Source organism: Octopus bimaculoides, chromosome 18 (assembly GCF_046866305.1).
Source record: "Octopus bimaculoides isolate indiv1 chromosome 18, ASM4686630v1, whole genome shotgun sequence".
Lineage (NCBI taxonomy): Eukaryota > Metazoa > Mollusca > Cephalopoda > Octopoda > Octopodidae > Octopus > Octopus bimaculoides.
Window position 1 is genome coordinate 3,568,760 of NC_142945.1, and position 12,801 is coordinate 3,581,560.

Here is a 12,801-nt window from a genome sequence, read left to right on the forward strand (position 1 = left end):
TCTACCATTGATAAGATAGTAGTGGCAATGGAGTAGAACAACTTATTCAAAACCTAAAACCATATTTTGTAGGTTAGGTTCTAGGTCACAAACTGGCATTAGATTAGCGACACCTGTCATAGGTCTGTCTGATAAGAGCCTACAGAGCTTATCTATCTGACAATAAAATTCATGATCCCACTCACTGAAGGGGTTACACACACACACACAGTGAATAAAAATGGATAGGAAGTTGTATTTTTTTCACTGTGTGACATGTGTAGCATGTATTATTACAGAAACTGGAGTCGCAAAGTATCTTACAATCATTCAACAAGTAAATATTGCACTGATTGGTCTACTGATAGGATAATGGATTGAGAATATTTATCAGTATTCCCCATGAATAACCTGCTAGCTAAAAACATGCTCATGCGCTACAGAGTTGATATCACCCACTAATTGAGATATATATATATATATATATATATATATGTATATATATATATATATATATATATATATGAATTTGACCTCCACGACCTACCCCACGGTTTGTAGTCTTGCAAACTGTATGGCAACCTCAATACTGCAGGTAGCATGGAAAAAAAACATCCAGTACACACTATAAAGAGGTTGGCATTAGGAAAGGTGAAGGTGGAAGAGGTGAGTTATCTTCAGACTTGAAACCTGGTCTAAATGCTTGCAATAAATGGAGTCTGCTCAAGGGTATCACTGAAGGGCCAGGTGGTAGTGTGTGACCCTTTAACATTCAGAATCTCGTGTCTTCAAGAGTTCAATGATGATTATTTTTAGAATGACATTGTAGGGTATGTGTGAGAGGCCAGATCTGGCCAGTTTGAACATAAAACCAGTAAAATATTTATGCCCGATGGGGGCCAGTTTAAACGCTAAAGGGTGAAATGGTAGCAGATTAAATCTGCCCCATCCCAAGAACAGAAATGATGCCTCAAATGTGCTTTCACACAGTTTCTGTCATCTAATATTGCCTTCACTTACAAAGCTTTGGTCGACCCAAGTCTACAGAAGAAGTCACCCACTCAAAGTACCCCACAAGGTGGGTTCACATTTGAAACTTTGCCGTAATGTAGCAAATTTCTTTAAACACTGGACAGCCAAAAGGTTATGGTAATAATAGGTACGTGGTGGTGGTGGAGAGGGTGGCTGCAGGGGAGGCGGGGGCTACGAAAAATGGATATGAGAGAAGATGTTTAATTGATTGCTGAAATCAATAACACGACACAATAATGATTAGAGATTATTAAGGAAAGACAAGAAATCAATGCATCAAAGAATGGAAGATTATGTGAAGGAACCAATGAGATATATGATGATGATGATGATGATAGGAAATAAAAAACAGAAGGAGGGGTTGAGTGGTGAGGAGAGAAAGCAAAAAAAAAAGAAAAAAAGAAAAAGGAGGAGAACGTGAAAAAGAAGGGGAATGAGAAAAAGAAAAAAATGAATAAATGATGATAGATATAACTGCAAATTCAATCAAAGACATTTTCAAAGAGTTGTCGCCATAGTAACATATGCCAAGTTAAGAATTGTCTAATTGAGTTAAGATGGTATAAATGCCAAGACTAAGAGATTAAATTAAAGATATAGATTAGTGTCTATTGATCATAAATGAGTATATAACATGTAGAGGGTCGGGGGATGAAGTGGTCTCTCACACATGCACACACCTAGCTTGGAGTGCATTCGTAGTTGTAACCATAAGCAATAAGAGGTTGCATATACAGTCAAGGTTATCCTATTTAAGATATGCTGAAACAAATCATAAAAGCCTCCATGGATACATAACAAAAGAATTAACTTATCTCTTGTCTTATATCAATATCCACAAGCAAAATGAGTTGTACCTGTATTTCAAAGGGCCAGCCTTGTCACACTGTGTTACGCTGAGTATCCCCGAGAACTAGGTTAAGGGTACACGTGTCTGTGGAGTGCTCAGCCACTTGCATGTCAATTTCATGAACAGGCTGTTCCATTGATCGGATCAACTGGAACAATCATTATTGTAACCAACGGAGTGCCAGTTTAGCTTGTGTACTCAGCGGAAGTAATTTAGACACAAAAGGTAGCTAATAATGAAGAGCTCTTTAGTTTTGCAACTAGCCCAGAAGAAACCAGATGAAGTCCTGTTTTATGGAGGTGAAGGGTAACAAATTTACTTTTACTGACATTCTCGATAGCAAGAAAGCAGGTTCTTAAGAAACCAAACTTGTAGCTGGGGAGCAGAGTGTGAGGCTGGAGGTGATAAAAGGAAATGGCTGTTCTTATCACTGTTTCAACCAACTTTGGGATATTCAAAGAAAGAGTAACAGGATGGCAGTTGACAGGGTCAACAAGCAATATAATATTTGTTCATTGACCGATTTTAAATTTATAATTTGTAGGTTAGTTGCACAAACTTCCAGATTTTTTTTTTTTTACACTGAAATTATAGCAAATGATAATGTTGCTTCCAAATAGTGCAAAAAAAAAAAAAAAGGGTAATTTATGTAGCAAAAACAGCTCAAATTTTTGTTGTTCTTCATTACAATTTCCAAACAACATGGTACTCTGTGTAATCTGGCCTTACACTTGATGCTATTTTTCTATCTCTAACCTACTTTTCATCTATTTCTGTATATACACACATCTCCACCCAACACAAAGTCTCTCTGCCCAGTCTGTTTGTCTCTCTGTTTCAGTTTTTCTACAAAAATATAACCAAAATGAAAATTAAAACTGATTTATATTAATGCACCGTTGTTTCATTCCTCACCACAAAATTTTCCCAGTTTTTTTCTTTTTTAATGGTTTCTGCATCAAAGTCGTTAACATGATCTTTATTATTCTTTTATTTGTTTCAGTCATTTGACTGTGGCCATGCCGGAGCACCGCCTTTAGTTGAACAAATCGACCCCCAGGACTTATTTTTTGTAAGCCTAGTGCTTATTCTATCATTCTCTTTTGCCAAACCACTAAGTTACAGGGATGTAAACACACCAACATTGGTTGTCAAGTGATGGTGGCGGGGTAGATACACACAAACACACACATATAAAGAGATATATACGATGGGTTTCTTTCAGTTTCTGTCTACCAAATCCATTCACTTTACATAGTGCACTGAGAGCTTTTTTACATGGCACCAGCATGGGTGCTTCATATGTGGCACTAACACAGGTGGTTTTTATGTAACACTGGCACAATTCCACCAATCCACTGCTCCGAATAGGTTTTTTATTTAATCAACTTCAAAATAATAGATACAAAGAACAAAACAATAACTGCATATTCTAATGACTCTGCCAACTGGTTGACTGTATAAAAATTTTAACATTAACTTAACGCATAAATAAAGTTAACCCTATAATCTACAGAATCGTTATTGATTTTTGCCCATGTTAGTCTGTGTTGAGTTCTGTATTTTCTGACAGTGAGATTCAAAGTTTATAGATCAAATCAACATCATCATTGATTTAATATCCACTTTTCCATGCTTGCAAGAGTCAGAAGGAATCCTTCGAAGATCTTCTACAGCCCTTTACTTGTTTCAGTCATTAGACTGCAGTAACACCTTGAAGGATTTTTAGTCAACTGAATCAACCCCACGGGCTTCTTACCATTTCTGTCTACCCGATCTACTCACAAGGCTTTGGTTGGCCCAAGACTATAGCAGAAAACACTTGTCTAAAGTGCCATGAAGTGAGACTGAACTCAGAACAATGTGGTCGGGAAGCAAACTTCTTACCACACAGCCATGCCTGACCCCTTCCTGTTGCCAACCCTTGCCTGCTTCCAAGCAAAGTAATATTCCCCCATGAACAAACAAGCTCTCATGGAATAATGGAAATGAGTGATACTGCCTGTATGACAGGGATACTCACTTACAGCCACCACACAACATCAACACACACACAAATACACAGACACCATGGTGGATAGTTTCATTTGTCTATTTTTGTTTTAAACAGCTTGGTGTGAATTAAATACATATATTTTAAGCACCACACAGTGCCAATTAGGAGGAGGACTGAAATTCCACTAATTAAAAAGTCTTTAGCTATGATAGTAAATTATTATGAGAAAATAAAAATACATTCCTTTTATGCTTTTGATATGCAGAAAAAAAAGATTGGAAGAAGAGATTAGATAAGACTTCTGTGAGAAAGAATCAACAAAAATTGCCATACATTTGTTTTGTTTTTTTTTCACATCAAAAGCAAGACGGGAATATTGTTATTTTCTTACACACACACACACACACACTTGAATTTAGAAACAAGGAAAAAATGTTGAAGTTAATCTGTTTAGTAGAGGTTGTTTATTTGAAGCTGGGGCTTGCATCCATTGCTATTTAGAGTATTGAGCTCCCTTTTTTCACAGCAACTGAAGTTTAAATCAGTTGCTGTGAGAAACAGAAATCAAACTCAAAGTAACAATAGAAAATGGTGTATTGTGTGTGTGTAGAGAGAGAGAGGGCGGGGGGGGGGGGGAGAGTTGTTTGTGTTTGTTTTTAAAGCAATAAGCATTTAAACTATATTACCAGAAGTACCAGAGTTCCCAAACTTTGTAAGATTTGCAGCAAATATTGTAACCACAGCAATATTCATCATCACCACACCTGAAAGAGAGAAAGAGAGGATTAACATACCAATCTGAGAAGATTACATATTTGGATAACACCGTTATAACTAGCATCATCACCATCATCATTATTGTTGTTGTTGTTGTACTGTTGTTTTGTTTAGCCCTAGGCAACACTGCTGAAACAGATGTGTGATCAAAGGTGTCCCAAGCATGACTATCATCATCAAGATTTAACATCCATTTTCCAAGCTGGCATGGATGGCTTGACATGAACTGGCAAGGCCAGGGGTCACACCAGGTTCCAGAGTCTGTTTTGGCTTGGTTTCTACAGCTGGATGCCCTTCCCAACACCAACCACTTTACAGTTGTCAAGTGATGGTAACCCACACACACATGATGGGCTTCTTTCAGTTTTCATCTGCCAAATCCACTCACAAGATTTTGATTGGCCTGAGGCTATAGTAGAAGACACTTGCCCAAGGTGCCATGCAGTGGGGATGAACCTGGAACCATGTGGTTGCTAAGCAAACTTCTTACTACATGGCCACACCTGCACTTATATGTTTCAATGAATTTTAACAGCAAAAGTTGAGTTGATGAGGGAACTGACTGCTATTCCTAGCATGTTGAGTGACACCAGTAAACACAGTCACAAACACTGACTCTGAACCAGTAAAGCAATAATCAAAGAAAGGCATTCCAACCATCACCTGCCCACCTTTTATTTTTGTGGCATAGTGTACCCCAGACTACATTATCATATGTGTCCTAAAAAAAAAAGATTCTGGTGGACACAAGGGAGATTTGGCTTAACAACAACAACAACAAGAAAAGGAAATGGTCAAGTTTAGAACATGGGATGGTGACAACAGGAATACTTTTTATAAAAAAAAAAGACTGAGTGGTCATAATCGAAACATTAAAAAAAAAAAAAGAGCAGATTGTCACAGTTGAACGATCTTAAAAAGAAAAAAATGAGATGGTCATTGTTGAAATACTTTTCAAAGAGTTCTCCCCCCAAAAAAGGCTGTGGCATTTTTAATCTCTGTATTCAATAGTGATATCAAAAAGACCAATGAAAAGATAGCAGTCTGAATGTGATTGTGTGGAAACAGCCAATGAGAAATTAGTGTTCTATGTGGTGTATAACTAAAATAAAAACACTCAGTTTTTACCCAAACAAATGCAATGACATCATCGCATTATCTCAGTTGTTGAGCTTTATTCATATCCTGTTTGGAAAATATGTAAACTGTTGTTAGTAAATAATACAAAGGGGAGTGGAAAACCAAGAAAGTAAATATGAAAACTAGCACCTCTGTGAATCAAGTCTATAAATTTATAAAAAGAAGTACACATATTTGGTACACCTTTATATAAGCTGCACTCTAAATTTTCCAGGTAAAAAATAGCAGCTTATACACTGTAAAATGCGGTATTTGTAGAGGCAGAGGCAAGTTTGCTCGCTGGTTGTTAGTTGATAGTGTAGAAGTGGTTGTCCGCCAGTAGGGGGGAGAAAGAATAAGGAATGCACAGTGCTGACTAGAAAGAAAGAAAGGATAAAAGTGGCATTGTCTTCGCTCGACATATGAATAGAACAGAGTGGTGACATTTAGTAGAAATGACCCAGAAGTTGACCCGGAAAGCAGTAGCTTTCTTCAACTGAATACACATCGTTGATTGGTTAAAATTACCTAAATACAACAACTTTAACATGAAATAATTACTAAAATACAAAATCTTATCAAAAATGTTCAAAGTAAACCATGTTCTGCAGGAGAAATTCCACCAGTATACAAAGTTTCAAACTGTTTGACATGGGTTGGATTGTTTCACAGAAGCTGGCAAACTGGAGGGCTGCACCAGGCTTCAGTTATCTGTTTTGGCATGGTTTCTATGGATACCCTTCCTAACACCAATCACTGTACAGATATTATATATATAAGTAGTATTGACCAGGTGCCGAAACCATAGTGATATCTGCTTCACAGCTGATGATGGCTATACATACTTGTTATGCTTATTTGTCAACTTTTGCATGTTTGTGGATCTGTGGTCTGTGGAAATTACTTACATTGGTATTGAATGTTTTCTTTATTAAGCTTAGATAATGCTTAGAAATTTTTGTGTAGTTCTGTGGCTTGCACACACACACACACACACACACACATATATATGATGGTGATGATAGGTGGAGGTATAGCTGTGGGATTAAGACATTCACTTCTTCCTAACCACATGGTTTCAGGTTCAGTCCCACTGTGTGACACATTGGGCAAGTGTCTTCTACAACAGCCCTGGGACAACTAAAGCTTCATGAGTGAATCTGACAGACAGAAACTGAAAAGAAGACCATTGTAAGTATGCATTGTGTGTGCCTGCACAGGTGAACGCTTGTGTGTGAGTTTGCTTCTGCACTCCAGTGAAAGTCGTTAATATTCAAGCCATGTTGCTGTTGTCACTTGTCAACAAATTGTCTGCTTTTCTGTGGGTCCTTAGTTGAAAAGCGGGTAAATGGTTAGCTTCAAGAAGGGCATTTGGCTGTATAATCACTGCTGTAATATCATATCAACTTAACCCATGCCAGCATGGTAAAACAGATATAGAAACAATTAGTGAATATTTAATCATAAACATACTACACCCTCTGTCCTCTCACCACTCCATCATTTATTCTTCTTCCACAATTACTACTACTACTACTACTATTACTACAATGGCTTCTGCTCTTCTGAATTAGCAAGTTACTTATCACCTCCACCCAACACTACTGGTTGAACACTCACCTTCCTAATCTCAACTCTGCTACGTCTCACCAGTCAGATCCCAGCACGAGATGATATTTCCTGCAACTCAACCTCTCTCTACTCTTCCCTACTCTCACTCCCTCCTCTTCGCTCTTTCACTTCTCTCTTCCTTCCTTGCTCTTAGTCTTCCCCTTCACTCTTGCTCTCTCCCCCTCCTCCATCACTCACTCTCTCACTCTCTCTCTCCCTCCCACCACATGATCACCCCCCACAGACATCCAGACATTGACCAACAAAAAGTGCAGACCAAACACCAACCACATCAGTCTGAAAGTCTAAGAGGAGTTGCAAAGGTCATGGTTGCTGCATCTCTTCTTAACTCCAATTAAATATTAATAATAATAATAACAGCAACAACAAATTACTCCAGACATATATTTCCATGATTGGTTAAATTTAATTTAATCATATAAAAACTGTAATTTATACTTACTTGTCACTATCACAGTAATATCCAGCAACCTGAAATATTAAGAAAAAGGAAAATGTTACAAATAGTACACAGCACTTTTAATTAGACATTTTGAAATCTAAATATTCTTGAAATTAATTGGCATATGAATGTTTCATATATATATATATATAGATATATATATATATATATATATATATATATATATATATATCAAGTCAAGTTTATAGTGATTGTCAAAGTTTCAAGTGTTTGGGTTTATATTTTAATTATTCTGTGTGTGTGCGTGCGTGAGAAAGAGAGAGAGGATGTGTCTCCATGTATATGTGTATGTGAGAGAGAGGGGGGGGGGAAGCATAACAGTTAGTCTGGTAAATGGAACTAATCAACAATATCAACAGCAACAGACATAATGATGATGGTCTGGTGGCTGGAGACATTTATAGAGCTGACCTGGTTACTCAAAGTACACAAGCACCAGAATAAATTATGTTTATAAACACACACAAACGCATGCATGCATACAGACAGACACATGCATGCATGCACGCACACATGCACACATACACACGTATATGCACACATACACACACACACAGAAGACAAAAATTCTAGGAATTACTTGCAGCAATTCTGCAGCAATCACATGATGCATAAAGGCTAAAAGCACTCACCAGTACCATATTTGGTTGATACAAAAGAAGAAGAACAACAACACTAGTGTACAAATGACACAAGGACCCATCACTGGTTATGCCAGTCCTACATGGGTCCCAAACTCTCCATAACAAATCACAAACTTACAAAATATATACAAAATCATTTACATCCAGGCTGCACAAAGACCACCTACACCATGAATAAAGGCACACCAAATAGAAGACAGCCTGGATATGCAAGAAGCACAGATTGTCGCTGCAGCTAGTTTCCATCCCAACATCCAGCTTCTTCACAGCTGGAAATTAACCCAGGACTGGTCACTATGGATAATTGGATATTAAAATTTTAGTTTCAAGCTTTGGCACGAGACCAGTAAATTCAGGAGAAGGATAGTTGATTCCATCCCGAAAGGATGAAAGGCAAAATCAGCCTTGGTAGGATTTGAACTCAGAACATAGAGACAGATGAAATGCCGCTAAGCATTTTTTCTCGCATGGTTACAATCCTGCCAGCTCATTGCATCGCCTTGGATAAAGAGAGGGGGGATATAGTGCTATAGCATTGAAAAATAAATTGGATAATAACAATAAAAAAAAATACCCCCAAAAACGAAAGCTACCTGCTTGGACTGCCACATTGCACTCCACAAAGTAAATCACTGCATGTGGGAGTGCACAACAGGGACCTTAACTTGAAGTACTGACTCGGTTCCTAGGGACTCTTGGGGCCGGTTACTTCCCATGGTGCATAAGTGACTGAGATCATAATGTTCCCCTTGAATGAAAATGCCAGTCAATCAGAGGGTTACTTATTTACAGCTGATTGAAGTGGATGAGTGAAATGTGAAATGAAGTGTTTCACTCCAGAACACAACACATCACCCAGTTCAGGAAGCAAAAACCATGGCTCTGTGATCGTGAGGGCAACGTCGTTAGCACTAAGGCCATGTGGCTTCACACCTGATGATGATGATGATGATGATGATGATAAAACAAACATGAGAAAACAAGCAGCTAAAGTTAAATGTTCTGAGTTGTTTGCAGGAAGTAATTGAAAGCTTTGCTACCTGAACTAGTCAAGTCAAGTACAATGGCATGCAGAGCTGGACTCTGTGTCAGGTTTAAACGTGATTGCAAAAAAGCATGCTAAACACCATACTGACAAAGATACTCGGTTGATATATATATATATATATATATATATATATCTACAAAAAGAAATTTTATACTGAACATGTGAAAAATATGATTTTTTACTGTGAACCTTGGATAATTAAGTCAGAGGATCATGTGTAGCATGAACTCGTGTGAAAGTTGTAGACCACAAGTTGTAAAACAACTGGCCAAGCGCCAGAATTAGCAGCTAACTTATTAAAGAAATACAATGTCTCAATATAGACATGTAAATTATTGCCACAGAGACTAAATAATTCAAGACACTACATTAAGTCAGTTTTAATCCAGCAGAATTATATGAGCAAAGATGTTCCAGCCATGACTTTCCAACCTCTGTCTCTGATTACATATATCCAATGTGTTCCTTTTGATTAAAGAGGGTATGTGAAAATTTAAGAGATATTTAGCTGCTGTTGTTAGCAGGTCAGGTGATCGAGTTGAGATTTCCTTGGTGCTTTGAGTGTCATCATTAACAGGTGGGGAAAAAGCACAGAGGAAAAGAAAGAGAGGGGTGGAGGAAGATAAGTAGATTTTAAAAGGATATCCTTCTTAAAACTAGTTTTAAAACTAGATACAGCAAAGCCACCATTATTATTATTATTAGCATTGTTATCATAATGATGGGGTAACTTTGAAAGTATACTTTTGCAACCATGGGTGATACCTGAAAAAAAGGTATATTTAAATTCATCGATAAATTAAGTACCAGCTGCATACTGGAGGATGGTGTTATTGACTTACTTCCAACTCTGAGCTTGCTGGCCTTGTATTATTGCTATAACTAATACTACTGCTGTTGCTGCTACTTCCAAAGCTAAAAATATTCCTACTATGAGATGATGATGATGATGATGACAAAAAGTTGGCCTCCCTCCCTCCCTCTTCTGATTACTAAATGTTTATAGCACTGTATCATTTTCTAATTGACATCTTATTGAGTTGACATGTGACGGTCTTTATCATTCCTTGCCTCTTCCCTGTTCAGCAATAGTTGCTCTTATCTGTGTTTCACCATGTCCATGTCTACACACACACACACACACCACTACCAGCATGTCTCAATCTTCTTGATGCACCCTGACTTATCTATTTTATCAGTCATTCTTTTAATAGAGAGAGATAGAATGCTTATAATGAGTCATCCCCATTTATGCTTCATGCCTAACACTGTCACAACCACCACCACCACCTACAAGTCTATAGGAGGCCCCTATGCGTTGTTGCCCTGCTAGAAATAGCAACCAAATCTCCCACAAATAACATCACCATAACCATTTTAGAAAATGGGATGAATGCATTGAATAAAATAGTTCTGGCTATTTTAAAACGACAGGATGATGGAGTGTCTTTGATCACAGATCAATTGTTAGGACTGACCAAGGGCTAAACAGCCATCACACCTTCATTACCAATCTGTGAGCCAATCACTGAACCTACTAGAAATAACAGCTAAATTCCCTCAGATCACACCTTACTTTCTTAAAGCAAAAACCAATGACACAATGGATAATGTAGTCCTAGATACACTTTGAAGAACATATTTGAAGTTTGCTTCCCAACCACACAGTTCCCAGTTCTGTCCCATGGTGTGGCATCTCAGGCAAGTGTTCTTCTACGGCCTTGGGCTGACCAAAGCATTGCGAGTAGATCTGAAAGATGGAAACTGAAAGATGCCCAATTTGTTCAACTAAAATCCCCTGAGATGATGCCATAGCATGGTTACAATCCAATGACTGAAACCAGTAAAAGACAAAAAGACGGGCCTGCTGTGTCAAGGGATAAACACCACCACAAACACTAACTGGTTGGTTGAATTGGTCAAAATCTCTCCAGTAGCAGTATCATCTTCTTGGTCAGGCAGACTAAAATCAAATTTCAGTTTGTACCTTAATATCTTGTTACAATTACAGAAAGGTGTGGATAGAATTAACAGAGGTTATTGTTTAGAAAATGACACCACACCCAAGTGAATCTAAACACTCAAGTGTTCAGTGATGCAACTAGGTTGGTAGAGCAATACAATAAGAATTTCTAACAAGGTTACACAATTTGACAGAGAATTATAGTCAATTAAATTGTCACTCCTCTTCTGCCTCCTCCTCCTTGTATTTCACTGATAATTATTTTATCAACAATGGAGAGATGAAAGGCAAAATTTGAATGGCTTCAGTGACATTTGAACTCAGATTGTAAAAGAAACGTAACTAAAATACCATCGTTACAATAATAATTATGAATAATTAAGTGAAGGTCAGAGCAGTCTGTATTGATATTTATGTATGAAGTGCAATATTGCATAATTAAGCATGATCATGGGTACTGAATGTAGAGAACATGCAAAAAGTGGAAATAAAAACAGCAAAGCCTACTCTGCTGAGTGTGTGGTACCAGTGAAGATGTATGCTTGATGTAGCACAAGAATTCTGAGAGAAAGCTGGCCTTTAGAGATTGTATCAATTGTAATGTGCATGAAAGAAGACTTCACTGGTATGAAAGGTGAAGTTGACACTGATGGACAGAGTGATAATTGGTCAATGTTGGTCATGCCTCTATACATGTATGGGCAAGATTTGGCAAGATTTTTTGTTTGAGGAAATTTAGCAATGACCCACACATGCAAGTCCTTCCTCTCCAAGCCACCAATGTTTATCAAAGGGAAAGGCAACTGATTTGGGCCAATACATCTTGGCACCAGAGTCATCACTGGTGCAATGTTTCTCTCAGAATGCTAAGAACTGGGACAGATATTGCAAACCATCTCTTGCTTGACTCTCTCAGAGCTCTGCTAATCCAATGCCTTGGGTTAGTACTCCTCTTTTTATCAACTCTGAAAGAATGGAAAAGCAAAGATGACCTGGGCATGATTAGAACTCAGAACACACTGGGCTGAAAAGAATACTGTGAGGAATTCTATCTGACACAACATTCTGCCAATTTGCCATATTGATAGTATTTAACCCTTTCACATTCGGATTACCCAGTCAAATGTAATGCTTGTCTATTCACATAGTCTTGAATTAATATTGCATTATCTTATAGCTTCAAGATTTCAATGACATGATTGTTTTTAGAATGACATTGTAGGGTAGGTGTGAAAGGTTGGGTCTGGTCAGCCTGAACATGAAACAAGTAGAATATTTTGACCAGATGTGGCTAGCTT

At 37.7% G+C, this 12,801-nt stretch overlaps 1 protein-coding gene across 1 annotated transcript in view; it reads right to left on the reverse strand.

Annotated features, from left to right (window-relative positions):
• The window catches only part of LOC106872878 (uncharacterized), a 36,241-nt gene that overhangs the window by 8,537 nt on the left and 14,903 nt on the right, over positions 1–12,801 (reverse strand). The window contains exons 2-3 of the mRNA XM_014920034.3: positions 7,828–7,856; positions 4,544–4,621 (exon numbers count right to left, since the gene is read on the reverse strand). Coding sequence (XP_014775520.1) covers positions 4,544–4,621; positions 7,828–7,856 — 107 coding nt within the window. The remainder of the gene's footprint in view (positions 1–4,543; positions 4,622–7,827; positions 7,857–12,801) is intronic.